The following is a 19,308-nucleotide window of genomic DNA, read 5'->3' on the forward strand; positions in this document are numbered from 1 at the left end:
TTTGGGAGTGGCCAAGGGCAGAATGATATGGTTTGGCTGTGTCCCCACCCAAATCTCATCTTGAATTATAGCTCCCGTAATTCCCACGTGTTGTGGGAGGGACCCAGTGGGAGATAATTGAATCATGGGGGCAGTTTACCCCATACTGTTCTTGTGGTGGTAAGTAAGTCTCACAAGGTCTGATGGTTTTATAAGAGGAAAACCCTTTTACTTGGTTCTTTCTCTCACATCTGCTGCCATGTAAGATAAGCCTTTTGCCTTCCACCATGATTGTGAGGCCTCCCCAGTCCTGTGGAACTGTGAGTCAGTTAAACCTTTTTCCTTCATAAATTACCCAGTCTTGGGTGTGTCTTTATTTGCAGCATGAGAACAGACTAATATACACCTTCTAATTAGTCTCCCTGCTTCTGTAGTTCAGAATGATCTTTCTAAACTAGATTATGCTGCCCTTCTATTGAAAATATTCCACTGGCTTCTCATCTTAGAAGACATGGTAAAATCTTGACAAGTGGCTCCCAAGGCACCAGACTTCTAGGACTTCATGTTCTATTACTTTCTACTGTGTACATTCTGTTTTAGCCTCAAAGACCTCACCACTGTGGCTAGGACCCACCAGGAGTATTCCTACCACAGGGCCTTTGTACCTGCTATTTTCACCCAGAATGTGCTTTCTCCAGTATCTAAGGCTGTTAACTACCTCTTTGCCTGTGCTCAGATGTCACTTCATAAGAGTCCTTTTCTGATTACCATATACATATCATCCTCCTTCTTATTCCTGTTTTTATTTATTTATTTTTTTTTTTGAGATGGAGTCTCACTCTGTTGTCCAGGCTGGAGTGCAGTGGCATGATCTCCTGATCTCCACTCACTGCAGCTTCCACCTCCCTGGTTCAAGCCATTTTCCTGCCTCAGTCTCCCAAGTAGCTGGGATTAGAGGCACACACCACCACACCCGCTAATTTTGTATTTTTAGTAGAGATGGGGTTTCGCCATGTTGGCCAGGCTGGTCTTGAACTCCTGTCCTTAGCTGATCCGCCCTCCTCAGCTTCCCAAAGTGCTGGGATTACAGGCGTAAGCCACTGTGCCCAGCCCCTTGTCGTTTGTTGTTGTTGTTGTTTGTTTGTTTTTGTTGTTGTTCTTTATAGCACTTATCACCACCTCATGTATTATATAGTTATTCATGATGTGTCTCTTCCCATCAGAATATATACAAGAGAACAGGAACCTTGTTTGGTTGGTTTCTATACCTCCACTGTCTTACTAATGCCTGGCATTTAGTAGGTGCTCAATAAAATCTTTGTTTTAGAAAATAATAAATAATATGTGGATATTGAACATTGTTTCCTCTTTTAACAAATCTTTAATAATAATAAAAAAATTTAAAGCAGCAAGATTGCTTTGCATCAGGCACAATGATAAGCGCTTTAAATGGAGCCCATGATTCGCTTTCATTTATAGAGCCCACATGCTCTCTGTCAGGCGCAGAAGGTGCCAGCCCTGCAGGAGCTTCGGGGGCGAAGCAGAAGGCCGCCTACAAGAGCCTTTGCTAAGAGAGCATGCGTAGGCGACGCGCTGGTAGAGCTGGGGACCTGCCAGCCGGGGAGGCGGAGGACGGGCTCCATCTCTTAGAACCGCCTACGGCGCATGCTCTGTGGGGTCAACTGGGGGCTGGCGAGCGCCCGCGCTGGGCTGGGGCGGAGTCTCCGAGGCACTTCCCGGTGGCTGGCTGCTCTGATTGGCTGAACAAATAGTCCGAGGGTGGTGGGCACCCGCCCTCCCGACAAGGCCGACCAGGCCCCCTGCAGGTCCCCTATCCGCACCCCGGCCCCTGAGAGCTGGCACTGCGACTCGAGACAGCGGCCCGGCAGGACAGCTCCAGGTGAGAGTGCCGGCCCCGCGGCGCTGCCAGGTGCGGGTGCGGCGTGGAAGCTGGTGCCTCCACCAAGGGGAGGGTCGCGCCCCGAGGCTCTGCCGGCCGGCAAGACCCTCTGCGTTTGGACCCGGCGAGTCCTGCCTGGGGTGCCTGCGGGTGCTTTTTCTGCGGGCGTTGGCTCAAGGCATCTGCCAATCAGCCAGGGCAACTTCAGCACTCTTCCCTGGGCGCTGTCCACTTTCCTGGACAGGCGCGGTCGCCGGTCAGTGAAGCTGGGTGCTCCTGGACCGCGAGGACAGCAGGGATGTCTGATTCCTCTCTCTGCATCCTCGTGCTCTCCCATTAGCTCCTCCAGGCATCCCATCCTACCTTTCTTGTTAGCCAACGGCGTGGTCCAAAGCAGACTTGGGCATCAATCCTGGTTAAAGTCCCAACGATACTGCTTTTTGAACAGCTGACACTTTGCTTCCAGTACTTCAGCTGGGTGAACCTCAGATTCCTGAAAAATGGAATTAATGGTACTGCCATAGGGTCGGTGGAGGAGTAATTGACATAGTAGATCAGAAGCGCTGCCTGCGGTGGCTGGCGCCTCGCAAGAGCTTAAATGGGAGTCGTAATAATTGTTGTTATTAGAAAGCTAAATAGCATGCTGCGTTGGTGCCTTTTCTTCTGCCAGTGAACTGTTGGACTGCTCCTATCTTTTTTTCAGAATCTGTACTATGCATCTAATATATACGTGGCACTTTTCTTGGTCGTGGGGGTACAAAGCTGAGTCAGATTGTTACAAAGTCTAAAGAACTGAGATAACGGTGTTAATACAGCCCAGAAAAGCACACTTAATTCAGCCTGGAGGGTTTTTTTCCCCCCTCCTTCCAGATTTTCACAGTGTCTCTTTCTTTGTAAGAATTGCTTGGCTTAGTATGTTGAGAAAAACATACTAAGTATGTAGTGTTGTGTTGGAAGGAAAACTTAACTGGGTGGGATTTTCAGCTGAGTAGCTTTAGCTGTTACTCTCATGGACCTTCCTCTGGGCAGTTGATACAGGTTCTGTAGGAAAACCGCTGAATGAAAGCAGCTCCTGCAGATGCTACTCTATTTTCAATTGTGGTAATTCCTTTAATTTTTTCCCTTTCAATTTACTCCTTATTCTCTAGTAATAATAGACTTTTGGGAGTTTGCATTTACGATAAAAAATAGCCTGGGACTGTACAATCCTTCCTATCATGAAGAAGTACAAAGTTGTAAGTAGAAGCAGTGGCCTTGCTTTGCCAATGCACACTGAAGGCGATAACATTTGCTCCTGTTTAGAATTTCATAGTTCACGGCCCGACGCGGTGGCTCACGCCTGTAATCCTAGCACTTTTGGAGGCCGAGGCCGGCGGATCACGAGGTCAGGAGATTGAGACCATCCTGGCTAACACGGTGAAACCCCTTTTCTACTAAAAATACGAAAACAAAATTAGCCAGGCGTGGTGGTGGGCGCCTGTAGTCCCAGCTACTCGGGAGGCTGAGGCAGGAGAATGGCGTGAACCCTGGAGGCGGAGCTTGCAGTGAGCCGAGATCTCGCTACTGCACTCCAGCCTGGGGGACAGAGCAAGACTGTCTCAAAAAAAAAAAAAAAAAAAAAAAAAAAAAGAGAATTTCAGAGTTCACTACTTCTTGGAAGAAAATAATCGCTGGAGGAATTCCATCAACAGAAGGGAGTCAGTTCACTTTTGCAATCTCCTGAGAATCAATTTCTTAAGACTTGTGGAATATTCAGTTTAAACACAAAACTAAAAACAAACAGCTGTATTGGAGTATTATTGACATACAATAGCATGGCATATTTCAATTGTACAATTGTATAAGTTTTTGCATGTGTACACACCTGCGAAACCATCAGTATATTCAATATTATGAACCTGTACATCACCTCCAAAAGATCATTTGTGCATAGCCCTTTGTAATCCTTTCTTACTGTCCCTTCTCTCCCTAGGAAACCACTGATCTGCTTTCTGTGAATATAGATTAGACTGCATTTTGTGGAGTTTTATATGAATGGGATCAGACAGTACTTTTTTTTTTCCTTATTTTGATCTGGCTTCTTTTGGCATAATTATTTTGGGATTAATCTATATTGTTTTGTGTTCATTCCCTTTTATAGCTGAGTAGTAGGTATATACCATAATTTATCCAATCATCCATTTAAAGCATTTGGATTTTTCCAGTTTTTGTCTATTACACCCAAAGCTGCTGTAAACATTTATGTACAAGTCTTTGTATGGGCATACATGCCTGCATCTTTTTAAGTGATTCTATTTATTTTTTTAAAAATGTAGAAGTTCTGGGATCTAGTCCTAGGTTTTTCTCTAACCACTTGTGTGTTCTTAGGAGAGGCATTTAACTTTGCCTTCAGCATCCTCAAGGTCTTTGCTATGATTTTGAGTCATCACTGCCAGAAACCAAGATGGTCTTTGTTGATTTGATGGTTAGAGAATTTCAGAAGGAGAGAGATGGGTTAAATTTTTCCTTTCTGTTTCTTTTGAAAGCTCTATTTTCTTTCATTTCACTTTTTTCCCATGAATGACAAATTTAAATGCTGACATATAATTTGGGGCAAGAACAGAAGTGGTTAGATAAGTAGGAGGAAGAGCTAATAGTGGCTGAACTTAAACATGTCTAAATCACAGGTGGAGGGCAAGAGGTGAGAAATAAGCAAGCTCAGAAGTTTTGTGTCTCTTTCTTTTTCTCAAACTATCCTCTTTTAAGTCTTGCCTTTTGTTATTTCTCCATGAACAATTTGTTTTTAACTTTGGGGTTAGGAGGTAAATGGGTATGCTGGACTTCAAAGGTCATGTATTAACTAGAGGTGATGGCTGGGAGGTTTCTTAGTTAAAAATAATTCATTTGGGCCGGGTGTGGTGGCTCATGCCTGTAATCTCAGCACTTTGGGAGGCCGAGGCGGGCAGATCACGAGGTGAGGAGATCGAGACCATCCTGGCAAATACAGTGAAACCCCGTCTGTACTCAAAAAAAAAATACAAAAAAATTTGCCGGTCGTGGTGGCGGGCGCCTGTAGTCCCAGCTACTTTGGAAGCTGAGGCAGGAAAATGGCCTGAACCTGGGAGGTGGAGCTTGCAGTGAGCCAAGATTGCGCCACTGCACTCCAGCCTGGGCGACAGAGCGAGACTCAGTCTCAAAAAAATAAATAAATAAAATAAAATAATAATAATAATAATAATTCCTTTGGGAAGCAGAGGCGGGCAGGTCACGAAGTCATCTGAGACCAGCCTTGCCAATATAGTGAAACCCCGTCTCTACTAAAAATACAAAAATTAGCCAGGCATGGTGGCCTGCACCTGTAGCCCCAGCTACTCTGGAGGCTGAGGCAGGAGAACCGCTTGAACCTGGGAGGCGGAGGTTGTGGTGAGCCGAGATTGTGCCACTGCACTCCAGCCTGGGCAACAGAGTGAGACTCCGAAAAAAAAAGAAATTCCTGGGCAGGCGCCATGACTCACGCCTGTAATCCCAGCACTTTGAGAGGCCGAGGTGGGCGAATCACGAAGCCAGGAGTTCGAGACCAGCCTGGCCAATATGGTGAAAACTCGTCTCTACAAAAATACAAAAATTAGCCGGGCGTGGTGGTGCGTGCCTGTTGTCCCAGCTACTCGGGAGGCTGAGGCAGAAGAATTGCTTGAACCAGGAGGCAGAGGTTGTAGTGAGCTGAGGTTGCACCACTGCACTGCAGCCTGGGTGACAGAGTGAGACTCCATCTCAAAAATAAATAAATAAATAAAATAAAAATAAATAAATAAATAAAATAAAAAAATTCCTTATTCTCCTTTCAGATATGGCTGGAGTCATTTGTTTCATATTTTCCCTTCACCTTTTACTTGCCCTAAATCTGGTTCAGAACTTTTTGTGGGAGCATTAATTTACCAGAATATTTTTGTGTAGTAAAATTCAAGCAAATAATAGTAGACTGTTTTATTATACAGAATGAAAATGCGGTTCTTGGGGTTGGTGGTCTGTTTGGTTCTCTGGACCCTGCATTCTGAGGGGTCTGGAGGGAAACTGACAGCTGTGGATCCTGAAACAAACATGAATGTGGTAAGTTTCTCGAAGTTATGTACTTTTAAAATACATCTATTTCCCAGATCCAGTTATGTGAGCTACATGAAGCCATACCCATACATTCATCTCTTTATAACTCCTTTGCTTTTCAATTTCTCTGAATTTTTTTTTTTTTTTTTGAGACGGAGTCTTACTCTGTCACCTGCCTGCCCAGGCTGGAGTGCAGTGGTGCGATCTCGGCTCATCGCAACCTCTGTCTCAGGGGCTCAAGCGATTCTCGAGCCTCAGCCTCCCAAGTAGCTGGGACTACAGGCATGCACCACCATGCCTGGCTAATTTTTTTTGTATTTTAGTAGATATAGGGTTTCACCATGTTGCCCAGGGTGGTCTTGAACTCCTGAGCTCAGGTGATCTGTCCACCTCAGCCTCCCAAAGTCCTGGGATTACAGGGGTGAGCCACCGTGCCCAGCCCAATTTCTCTGAATCTTAGATTCAGTTTGCTAGGCTTTTCTCACCAGGTAATAATGTAGTTAACAAACCTCAGTTTAATGTTATATATACTTCTTAATAAGATAAATTATGATTTTTATTAATTCATTTCATTTTTAAGTCTCACTAAGTTTGTTTAAACTATAAAAAAGTATTTAAACTTTGCAAGAACATTACTGCTGTTGAGAGCTGGTTTTAGAATACATTGAACAAAGGTTGTGATTAAGAATGTCCAGGGAACATATTACATATTTCTTTCTTTTTTTTTTTTTTTTTTTTGAGACAGAGTCTCGCTGTTGCCCAGGCTGGAGTGCAGTGGCGCGATCTCGGCTCACTGCAGGCTCTGCCCCTCGGGGTTCACGCCATTCTCCTGCCTCAGCCTGCCGAGTAGCTGGGACTACAGGCGCCTGCCACCTCGCCCGGCTATTTTTTTGTGTTTTTAGTAGAGACGGGGTTTCTACTAAAAACCCTGTTAGCCAGGATGGTCTCGATCTCCTGACCTCGTGATCCGCCCTCCTCGGCCTCCCAAAGTGCTGGGATTACAGGTGTGAGCCACCGCGCCCGGCCCAGGGAACATATTTCTATACAGAAGTCAAAGTATCTGAGCAAAATTTTGTTTAAAAAATATGCAAAAATAACCACTCAGCTAATTAAAACATCTGAAAGTTATTAATCTTAAGTAAACAATAAAATCTGGAAATACCTCATTTAGGCGCAAAATATCAGTAAAGTACAAATTATTAAAGAAAACAGCAACTTTAAAATAGATGTTGCAGTGACCCAGCTGAAGAATCAGGCAAGCTTAGGGACTCAGAGAGAAATTCACAGTGAGCCAGGAGAGTATGACCTGATAACAGGGTCTTAAAGTTAAGTTTTACTTCTTAGCTCAAAGCTTTTCTTTTGCCTCTCAGTTTTTCCAACTTTTAAAATAATTTTTTAAATAAGAATGATAAAATTAAATTCTTTCAAGTACTTATGGTAGAGAGGGTATGTGCACTTATTTACATTAAATCCCCTGGATAATTTAATTATCCACATCCCACTGAGCCCCTGATTAACAATTGTCCCATGAATCCTTCCTTATAGAAAAGTGAATGTGACCATAATTCCCTATTTTGTTCAACTTTTCTTCCGTCCCACCTTGACATTCTATGTAATTATTTTAGTCCATTGATAAAAACAGGTTAATATTTTTTATGCTTTATTGGCCAGCAGGGGATCTCTCAAAACAAAGGAAGTGTTTTATACATTGACAGTTCTAGCTGGGATATTTAGAAAAGAAAGAAATGAGCATTTATTTGTGCCCCGTAGGCAGGATGGAAACAAAGAGGCCCAAGCTGTGGTAAAGTTAGACAAATTTGGTATAAAACATGCTAGAATGATGAAACTGAAGTTTAACCAAACACCTGTAGGTGGAACACAAGCGTGAAACAAGGGAGGATTTACTCTTGTGATGAGGGGTTGGCTACTAGATTTAGCAGACTAAAATTTCAATGACAAATGTTTTCTTAAAGCCTGGAGAACATAGTTTATCTGCTCCTTTGCTTTTTAATGTGGGAGACTGTTTCAGATTCTGTCCACCCATTTTTCATCGTCCTTTTTCTCTACAGAGTGAAATTATCTCTTACTGGGGATTCCCTAGTGAAGAATACCTAGTTGAGACAGAAGATGGATATATTCTGTGCCTTAACCGAATTCCTCATGGGAGGAAGAACCATTCTGACAAAGGTATGGGAAAGCTCTTAAAAGTAAAAACCAGAATTTGTCTGGGTTTTGTGTTAGTAACCAAGTTCAGATTTAACTTGAAAACATTGAAATGGGATTATTTTTAGACCAAGGTACTAACTGTGTTGAGGTTTGCAAGGCACAGAAAAATAATTTTCTTTTAAAGAAGTAAGGACAAGCATCATCTAATTTTTTGTTCAAAGGCCAGATTCATTTGAGGATATGTTAAAATCTCTGCGGCTTTGTTTTTTTAAGGAAGCATCTTATTTAATGAAATGTTTTGAGCATTAAGTAGATGGCTTTTGCTATTTAAAAATTATTTAATTTTTTTGAATTAACATAATCTAAAAATCAGAGAATTAGAAGACATACAGTGAAATGCCTCCCTTCTCTCTCACTCCCTACTTCCTGCTTTTTTGTGTATCTTTCTAAAATAACTTCATTTTAAAATCTTTTTATTTCCAAAAATCTCATTAGAAACAAATACCAACACAGATTCTTATTTTTCCCTTGCCTCCATTTTAATGCAAAAGATGGCACTATTTTGTTCTTTGAATTGTTTACTTAATATCTTGGAGATCTTTCCATACAATACATAAAGCACCTCTTCCAGAGGTGCATGGTATTTCACTATATGACTGTATCATGATTTATTTACCAAGTGTCCTATTAATGCGTATTTGTGCTATTTTCAGTCTTCTGTTAACAAATATTGCTCCTGTAAATAAACTTTTGTGTGTGAAGTTTATTTATATGACACATGTCCAGAAATAGAATTTTTGGATCACAGGATATATGCATTTGTGATTTTGATATATATTGCCAAGCTGATTTTCATGTGCACGTGTCCTGATAATTACTATCACTATGAATATATGAAAGTTCTTGTAGCTTTGGCTTAAAAAGTATATATGTACGTATATATGTATATCTTTTTTCTCTCTCATTTTATAATTCAAGCAAAACTGCAGTTTCCAGTGCAGATAAAGGAATTTCTAGACAGACTGATTGAAATTATTAAGCAGGTATCAGAAGAAGGATCTAATCTTTATTCAATTATCTCTCCAGATGTAGCTTATTTATTTATTTATTTATTTATTTATTTATTTATTTATTTATTTTGAGACGGACTTTCACTCTTGTTGCCCAGGCTGGAATGCAATGGTGCAGTCTTGGCTCACTGCAACCTCCGCCTCCTGGGTTCAAGTAAGATGTAGCTTATTCTATAACATTTTTTTGTTTCTGGAGACTTTTCTTGGGGAAATTAGGGTTTACATTAAGGTAGTTAGATAGCTATTTATTCTTCAATTTAAGTGTTATACAGGCAAAAGAGCCACCTTTGCCTCAATTCCTGCCCAAATTGTTATTCAAAGCAAACTTAAAAACCCTTTGTGTTAATGTGAGCATTGTATTATTATTTGCTTTGTTTTTTCTTAATTTATCCCAGTTTAACTTTTTTCTTCCATGTGTTCTAGCTATAATAAGATTTTAATAATGTTTAGGTGGCCATGAGAACCATTTTTTTTGAAATTTGATTTCTAACTCTTGAGATATTTATGGTTTACAGATATATACCATTAAGCTTCCTTTTTATAAATATGTTATAAAATGAGTGATGAGTTATAGTGAGAGCTTTTAGTTTTTCCTGTGCTCAAAACACTCAAAACATATATTTTATACTAGAGCGAGCATATGATCTTGGTTTCCTTCCTTTTTTTTTCCCCCAAAGAATAACCCCTGTATACTGATTTCAGACACTGTATAAAGAAAAATGTTTTGTATTATTTTTCTTAAAATTATAGTTGATGAATTAGTAATATGAATCACTGTTAAAGTGATGGCAAGAATCTCAGTAAAACATGCTGAGAGCTCTCCTCCTATATCCACCTTCAGACTTCTCTCTCCATACAGTGGTTAAAACACTCAGAGTCACATGCCCTACCTGTGTGTATCACACTGTTGCAGGGGAAGGTGCAGTGCCCTGGAATATGAAGAAAGTGAGCATGAGTCTTGATATGCTCCCAGGTAATAGAAAGGAGACTTAGGGGACCTTGGTGCTACACCTGGGTCTGCCCCTGACTTCTTGTGTGCTTTTTTTTCTTTTTTCTTTTTTTAAACCTCCGTGGGATGTATTATATATACTTTATTTTTGGCAGGAGGGTTGGGGATTGGGAGAGTGGAGAGTCTAGGTCTTTAGAATGGGGGAATATAGACTGAAAGTATTTACCCTAAGCTAAATCTGTTCATAGCATTTGGTCCTCATGTTCTTTCTCTATTCTGAGAGGCCCTCCCTGTAGGGGATCACTGATGTGTATGTCATATCTGCTATAAGCTAACTTCAGTGGGGAGTTTTCAAGGAAGTCTACAGTGAACAACTCAGTTCTCTAAAGGAATTGTGATTTTCCTAACAACTGCATAGGCGCTTTCCTGATGGTTTGCATTTGCACATTCTAAAACAGAGCATGGACAGAGGCTCTTTACTGTCCTTCACTCCTATTCAAGAGCAAGGTTGTTGCCACTGGTGTTATTTCGGCTGTTTAAAGGCAAATAGATAAAAAGAATGGAGAAGGTCTTTCACAACCAAAGTGAAACGCGTCCTCTTCTCATGCATCCCACTTCCCCTCCTGACTTCCTCATCTATTATTAATAGCACCAGCATCCTCCTAATGACCTAGCCTGGAATCTGCAGAATCATTCTTGACCATGGGTCCTCTCTAGGCCACCCACGTTAAATTGCTTCAGTTCATCTTTTTTTTTTTTTTTTTGACCTGAATAGCATCCATTTATATTTGAAGGCAAGATAAACATATGAAATAATAAAAGAACAGAAAAGATAATGTATAGTCAACCAGATAAATCCTGTGATGCAGATTAAGAGTATAGCAACAGGCAGATTACTGTGGGCTGGAAAAGTAGGGGAATACTTTAGCTAAAGACTTGAGCTAGCTCTTGAGACGTAGGTTAAATAAACTTGGGTAGGTGGGGCAGGGGATGGGCAGAGAAGGTGTTCCAGATAGGTAGTCATAAAGAGGGAGAACACAGAGGTAGGAATGGAAATGGCATGTTTAGAGTGGACTGACTGAGATTACACCCTCTAATAGCTCCATATGGCTTGGTCTGGCCTTTCTCTTTTTTCAGGGAATAACTGCAACCAGGCAGAGAGAGAGGTGATCTGGGAGTCCCTGTGACCAGGAAGTAAGAGGAGAGGAGATGCAGGGTAGGGAAAGGACATTGGAGCCTATGGGTAATTTAGATTTAAGGACTAAGTGATGGTGATGATGGGGAAAGAAAGTAGATGATTTCAATCTTCATCTCAGACGTTCCAAGGTTATAGAATCAGAATTTATATGGAGCCCAGGAGGACTTGAGTGCTATTGATTTATGTCCAATTTTGGGAATGGTCTTTTTTTTTTTTTTCTTTTTTACTTCTTTTTTTTTTAATTGTTATTATACTTTAGGTTTTAGGGTACATGTGCACAATGTGCAGGTTTGTTACATATGTATCCATGTGCCATGTTGATTTCCTGCACCCATTAACTCGTCATTTAGCATTAGGTATATCTCCTAATGCTGTCCCTCCCCCCTCCCCCCAACCCCACAACAGTCCCCGGAGTGTGATGTTCCCCTTCCTGTGTCCCTGAGTTCTCATTGTTCAATTCCCACCTGTGAGTGAGAACATGCGGTGTTTGGTTTTTTGTCCTTGCGATAGTTTACTGAGAATGATGTTTTCCAGTTTTGTCCATGTCCCTACAAAGGACATGAACTCATCATTTTTTATGGCTGCATAGTATTCCATGGTGTATATGTGCCATATTTTCTTAATCCAGTCTATCGTTGTTGGACATTTGGGTTGGTTCCAACTCTTTGCTATTGTGAATAGTGCCACAATAAACATACGTGTGCATGTGTCTTTATAGCAGCATAGTTCATCTTTTTCTTCTGTTTCCCTGACCACCATCCTACATTAGGCTCTTGTCACCACTTAACTGGGCGCCTGAAATAAGCTCAGCAGCTGAGAGAGTCTTGAGCCATTTCCATTTTCAAGGCTTCTCGTATACTAACAAAAAGAAAGAATTTCAAGACAGGATTATGGAAATTCACTTTGCTTATATAATTTAAGAAATTAATGCTTTTAATACACACAAAAATACTGCTGTACATTCATACTATTTACAAAATATATTAAAACATTATTCATTTTTTGGTACCACATTCCTTGTGGAACCTGAGTCTACAGCTGAATGGTGAGCATCTTTCAGTCCTGTTGCCATGGGCCTCTTTGACTGACTGTGTAGCCTCACTTGGAGATCAGGTTTTTTTATGAACACAGGGCTTAGCCACATGGCTTCCCTGCCCATATTTGCTTAAAGGCTTTACCTAATTGCTCTTTTCTCTGTCAGCCTTCCTGTTCTCGTTCATCCTATGTGGTTTTGCAGGATTAGGTTTCTTAAAGCTCAGCTATAATTATGTGAAATTGCCATTTAGCAATCTTCAGGGGTCTCAGAAATGAAGATACACACTGTTCCTTAAATATTCTGTCCTAGCTGGTATTTGTACCTTTCACCTCCATTCTGTACAGTAGTAGCCCTTGGCTACTTGTGCAGTATGTGCATGCTGTTTCCCACCGTTAAGCAACCTTCTTAGGAAGTGTTGAGCAACCCTTTGCTCCTGAAGGGAATTGAAATTCAGAAATTACTCCTTCATAGGGAAGTGGCTCTGTTTTCATGTGCTCAGCCTTATTTCAGAAAGTCATGGGGAGTGAGCACTAGAGGGATCTCAGATTCCTGCCTGGGCTAGGGATTTTTGTTTTTTTTAACACACTTCACTGGTGGATTCCAAAGTAGAATTCTTGGTTTTGGCAACCTGTGTTCTAGACTAACACCCTCATTTTGTTGGATAAGACAGCCAGGTTCAAATAGGGAAAGGAATTTACCTCAGGTCGGAGGGTCATGGCCTGGCCTGTCTGACTACAGATTCAGTGATCTTTGAACTGGAGAATGTGGCCATACATAATAAATATTAACCAAGTTGATCCCGTGATAGGCACAATATATATTTTATTTGACTAAAACAAGGAAATACACACTGGTCTTGCATTAAATACATAAAACAGCAACAACAAGGCAGATTTACTTCTTGCCTGACTAGGAAATTGGCCAGTCATCAAAACACCAAGAGTGGCACCTTTGTATCTGAAAGTTATGCATCTGGTTGCCGAGTGGGTGAAGTGGCGCTCTAGACTGTGAAAGCCTGGAATGACTGCCTTCAGCGTGCAGAAACAGGCTTTTCAACTGTGGCCTCAGCAAAGATTCCCCAGGGGTTGCCCATTGAGCTATTAGAGTCATAGCTGAAAATTCACAGCATGGCTTGTGAGTTAAGTCTTTAGAAGGAGACCATCATCTTGTATTTTCCTTTGATTGTTTATTTTAGAATTCTGGTTGATTTCTAGATTTTTCTTTCCTTATAGAAAAATCCTTCACTTCTGAAGAAACTATTTTTTGAATCACTGCAGTGCTCTAACGGGCTACACATGGATCTTGGTAATCTGGGATGTAATTCCTCACCCCTGGTGGTGTCAAACAGACATGGCTTCATTAATCAATGCCTGAGCTTGGTGACTTGGGCTGAGCTCAGGCTCATGTAGCACTCTGATGGCGCATTGGGTAGGGGATTGCATTCAGAACCTTTGCCTAATGGAGCAGCGTGAGGTCAGCTGTACAGTTTATCTCATAGACCCAGGTTGGGCTCAGAGCAGAGAGCCGAGTGGAAAGGAAGCTAGTGCTCTGCCCTGTCCCCTTCCCTCCTCTTCCTCCTGGTTACCGCTCTGACCTGTCCTCTGTTCTCAACTAACTTTCACCTCTTCAGGGAGGATTTCCTCAGCCTCTCCCACCAGGTCAGGCCCCTGGCTACATATTCTCATAGTTCTCTGTGTTTTTCTCCATCGCAATTAAGACAATAAACAATGTATTATTATGTAGGTGATGATGTGTGTGACCTCTGTCATCCCCACCAGACTCTGCAGGGATGAAGACTCTTTACTTGGTAAATTGCTTTAGCTCCAGGCTGCAGTCTACCCAAGCATGCTCCTGCAGCCCTCCTGTGACATTGTGATTTAATAGTGTCCCCTGCTCAAGGCCACACTGCATTAAGGATTTCCTACTCCTGGGCTCCTAGGAGTCCACGAATACAACTTGAAGGCTTCCTGTGGTGGGTAAAACTTGAAGCTGTATTGCCTCGTGATTAAGCTGAGCATGTGAAAAGCCATCAGTCATGGGTGTAAGTTCTGGCTCTATTATTTAACTAGCTGTGTGACCTTGGCAATTTTCTTTACCTCTCGAAGTTTTGACTTATTCAATTATTAAACAGGAAGAATAATACTGGCTACTTTGTAGGCTGTTGTGAAAATTTGATAAGGCCTGTGAAATATATGCAATATAGTAAGTGCAGGTGATACGATTTCTTTTACAACATTTATTCATTTAAAATATTTAAATGAATAAATACATAAATATTTTAAAAGTCTCGCCGTGTCTCCCAGGCTAGAATGCAGTGGTACAATCATAACTTACTGCAGCCTCAAATGATCCTCCCTCAGCCTCCCAAAGGGCTGGGATAACAGGCAAGAACCATGGTGCCCAGCCGCTGTTTTTAATTTTGAAATGTCGACATGGCTTTGATGGTGGTCTCTGATATTGACTTCTTCAGGATTAAGCCCTCCATGACAGGGATGTATTCTAAACTGTATGGAAAGGAGGAAGATGCCTTTGTTTACAATGGACAGAAGTAAGAAAAGTAAGAAATGTCATAGAACTATGTCTGGGGGTCAGGTGACAAGCACTGTGTCATCTCTAGCCCTGTGTCCCCTGCAGGTGCTTTCTTCTGTGGACCCTCTGCTCCTCCTGTTGAGGGAGAATTTTGGATGAGAGCTGGATAATTTCCCAAAATTCGGTCAACTGTGAAGCTCTGGAACTCAAGTTGCTGTGCTGCAGAGCTGTCTGTGGACAGGCCGTGGTGGCAGAGAGAGGGGCAGGGAAGACAGGCAATTTGGCATGGAGATGATGGGCACGTTTGTCACATGACCTGGGTTTGATTCCCAGCTCCATCATATACTAATTGTGTGTCCTGGGGCAAATGATTTATTCTCTCTAAGCCTCAGAGGCCCCAAAGGAGGAAGAATGATGTAAATGGCCCAGCACCTTCCTGGGTGCATGGAAAACTCTAATTATGATAATGTCCTGGAATGTTCTGCAGTGAACAAGACAGACCACATTACTGCCTTCGTGTTGCTTGGTGATCAGAGTGACTATTGCTGATGTTGGGGAAAACAGCATTCTGAGGCATGGAATGGTTTTCTTTCCTGCTCTGTGATGCAGGGCGCTCTTGTTGTGTTCACCCCTGCAGGGTGACAGTGAAGTGTGAGTGCAGTGGACTGCACAGTGGCAAAGGCCACGTGACTCCCTGAATGCGTCCTGTGGACAGGTCAAGTGCTGTGCTCTGTGTGAATCATCAGGTGAACTCTCATGCAATTCTAGGGTGTAAGAACTCCTATTACCTCCTGTTTTACAGATGAGGAAACCAAGGTTTATAGGGGTTAATTAACTTGCCCAAGATAAAGCAGCTGATGGGTAGTGAAGGCAGGAATCACACAGCCCGTGACTGTCTCTGCCCACTTGGCCCTCTTCTCAGGCTTGAGAACAGCTATGATGTCCCTGATAAAGTCACACTATGGAAAGTATCTGACGTAGATGTCCTGCTTCTGCCTACTACACCAACTCAGAGAGCTGTTAGGTGACTTACCTGACATAATGCGTGTAAAGTGCTTAAGTGCTTAGCATGGTGCCTGACACATTGTCAACACTTAGTATGCTCTCGCTGTTACTATGATTATATTACCTGGGCCAAAGAATGCCACTTCACTTTATCCTTCTTCACAGTGGTTATGTTCTAATAATATTTTATTACATTTACAGTTGACTCTTTAACAACATGGGGGTTAGGAGTGCTGTGCCCCAGAGCTATTGAAAACTGCATATAACTTTTGCATTCCCCAAAATTTAACTAATAGCCTACTGTTGACCAGAGGGCTTACCTATAACGTACATAGCCGATTAACAAATATTTTATGTTATATGTATTATATACCATATGCTTACAATAAGTAAGCTAGAGGAAAGAAAACGTTATAAGGAAATCATAAGGAAAAGAAAATGTATTTACTATTCATTAAGTGGAAGTGGATCATCATAAAGGTCTTCATTCTTATGTTGGAACAGGCTAAGGAAGAGGAGGAAGAGGAGGAGTTGGTCTTGCTGTTGTAGGAGTAGCAGAGGTGGAAGAGGGGGAGGAAGTGGAAGGGGAGACAGGAGAAGTAGGCACATTCAGGGTAACTTTATGAAAATACATTGTAATTTCTGTCCTTTTTTCATTTCCCTAGAAATGTTTCTATAGAATAGCAATTCTTCCATCATTTGCTCTAGTTTCAGTGCCTGTGTCATAGAAGCATCAGTGTTGCAAAGGAAGTCTTGAATAATTGCATTTGCCACCCTTCTCCAGAATTGTCTCCCTTCTCCAGAATTGTCTAATATCAGTTTGTTTTCTAGCACTGCGTCTCCCATGTCTTCTTTCCCATCGTCTGGTGCTGTTTTAGAAGCACTCATCTCCATCAAGTCATCTTCTGTTAATTCCTCTGGTGTGTCTATTAGCTCTTGACTTTATTTAAGATGCATATCTTGAAACTCTTTACCTGCTCCCACGCTCCACCTTTTTGCCGTATCCACAAGCTTTTTCTTGATTTCCTTGATTGGCCAAGTCATGGATAGGGATACTGTGAAGTCATGCACAACATCTGGACACACTTTTCTCCAGCAGGAATTTATTATTTCAGGCTTGATAACCCACAGCTTTTTCTGCAACAACAATGGCATCTTCAGTGGTGTAATTCTTCCAGACCTTCATGATGTTCTCTCTGTTGGGGTTCTCTTCCATAACATTGTCAATCCTTTCCACAGTGTATGTGTGTAATGAGCCTTAAAGGTCCTTATGACCTCCTGATTTAGAGACTGAATTAAAGATGTGTTTGGGGGCAAGCAGACCACTTCGATGCCTTTGGTATTGAATTCATGGGGTTCTGGGTGTCCAGAGGCATTGTCCAATATCAAAAGAACTTTGAAAGGCCATCCCTTACTGGCAAAGTACTTCCTGACTTCAGGAAAAAAGCATCAATGGAACCAATCTGGAAAAATAGTTCTCATTGTCCAGTCCTTCTTATTGTACAGCCAAAAGACAGACAGCTGATGTCTATATTTTCCCTTCAAGGCTCAGGGATTAGCAGATTTATAGGTAAGGGCAGATCTGACCATCAACCCTACTGCATTTGCACAGAACAGTAGAGTCAGCCTATCCCTTCCTGCCTTAAATCCTGGTGCTTGTTTCTCTTCCTTACTAATAAATGTCCTTTGTGGGATTTTTTTTTTTTTTTTTTTTTTTAGAATGGAACACTTTCATCTGCATTAAAAATCTGTTCAGGCAGATACATTTTCCTCCAGGAACTTATATTTGGCCTCTTGGTTGGCAGAAGCTGCTTCTTCTGTTATCTTGACATATTTTTAAAGTGTTTTAAATTTTTAATTCCTTAAATTAATTAATTTTTGGTTATTTAGAGGCAGCATCTTACTCTGTCACCAAACTGGAGTGCAGTGGCACCATTATAGCTCACTGTAACCTCAAACTCCTAGGCTCAAGCAGTCTTCTCACCTCAGCCTTCTAAGTAGCTAGGACTACAGACATGTGCCAACCATACTCGGCTAATTTTTAAAACAATTTTTGATAGAGATGGGGATCTCACTGTGTTTTTCAGACTGGTTTCGAACTCCTGGCCTCAAGAGGTCCTCCCACTTTGGCCTCCCAAAGTGCTGGGATTACCAACATAAGCCACCATGCCTGGTCTGTCTTGGCGTTTTAAAAGCCAAACCTCTTTGTAAAATTATCAAAGCATCTTTTATTGGCATTAAATTCTCCAACTTTAGATTCTTCACCTTCTTTTTTCTTTAAGTTGTCATATAATGACTTTGCTTTTTCTTAAATCTTAGAGTCTAGAATCTATTCTTGCTTTATCTTGAATATGACAGTCTAGAATCATATTAGAGCAATCCTGCACCCACATAAAAGCTGCATTTTCAATATGAGATAAAAGGTATTTCAGAAAAAGTGCAAGGTTTTGGCACTTGCTGTCATAGCTGCAATGACAAATGGCTTCACAAATTTTCTTTCCTTTTTTTTTTTTAACAATCGTCTTTATGTGTCATTTATCTTGAAATGAAGATAATTGAAGCTGCAGACCTCAATCTATGACACATATCAAGCAATTCAACTTTTTCTTGTTTGGACTTTTCTCTGCTTTTTGGGAGCACTCCCAGATCACTATTAGTTCTTTGTGTGGGTCCAATGGTGTTATTCAAGGTTTATGATATCACGCTAAACATGATGAAAAACATAGGAGAAATGCAAGAGATCACTTTTACTACAATATGCAATTTACTGGAGAAACTGCTCACGTGGAGATGATTAGTGTCATGGGAAATTTAAGCAGATATTTACAATACTTGAGCTCACCACAAGAGCAACAGGAGGCGGCTACAAAACTGTTACAGTAGTACACAATATACTCTAGTTAATTTTATGCAGTTGTGATTTAATACCACATCTTTACATTTGTTTGCATTTCTCTTAACTGTCAATGGCACCACGTTTGGTCTGTAAGTGTGTCTAAATTTTGAAAATGTTAACTTTTTATACTTTGTGTATATTTATGGTAATAAATAAAAAAGGCCAATATCTAAATATATTTTATGTGTTCATGACATACCTAACCTCTTAGTAACTTTTTATTATTTCTAGACTACAGAGTTGGTCTGTTAGTTTTTCTCAAATTGTTGCAAATCTCCAACAAATTTTTCACTGTTTATTGAAAAAAAAATCCATGTATGAGTGGACCCGTGCAGTTCAAACCTGTGTTGTTTAAGGACCAACTGTACAGATTTATTATTGTTACTATCAGGGACCATTATTTATTCAGCTTTACTATGTATTAACTACTTCATCATTCTCACTTTAGAAAAGGACACCTATACTTCAGAGAGACAGTTGAGCAAATCCTACAAAGTTTT

The 19,308-nt window shown here is 41.2% G+C and overlaps 1 protein-coding gene across 2 annotated transcripts in view; it reads left to right on the forward strand.

Moving 5' to 3' along the window:
- The first annotated feature begins 1,726 nt into the window (after positions 1–1,726).
- Positions 1,727–19,308, forward strand: part of LIPA (lipase A, lysosomal acid type) — a 39,669-nt gene continuing 22,087 nt past the window's right edge. The window contains exons 1-3 of one of the 2 annotated variants that reach the window (XM_055274273.2): positions 1,727–1,879; positions 5,854–5,965; positions 8,029–8,146. In XM_055274273.2, the coding sequence (XP_055130248.1) occupies positions 5,855–5,965; positions 8,029–8,146 (229 nt within the window). In that variant the 5' untranslated portion in view covers positions 1,727–1,879; position 5,854. The remainder of the gene's footprint in view (positions 1,880–5,853; positions 5,966–8,028; positions 8,147–19,308) is intronic. The other variant, XM_063637128.1, reaches the window with a different exon arrangement.

This window comes from Symphalangus syndactylus, chromosome 4 (assembly GCF_028878055.3).
Source record: "Symphalangus syndactylus isolate Jambi chromosome 4, NHGRI_mSymSyn1-v2.1_pri, whole genome shotgun sequence".
NCBI lineage: Eukaryota > Metazoa > Chordata > Mammalia > Primates > Hylobatidae > Symphalangus > Symphalangus syndactylus.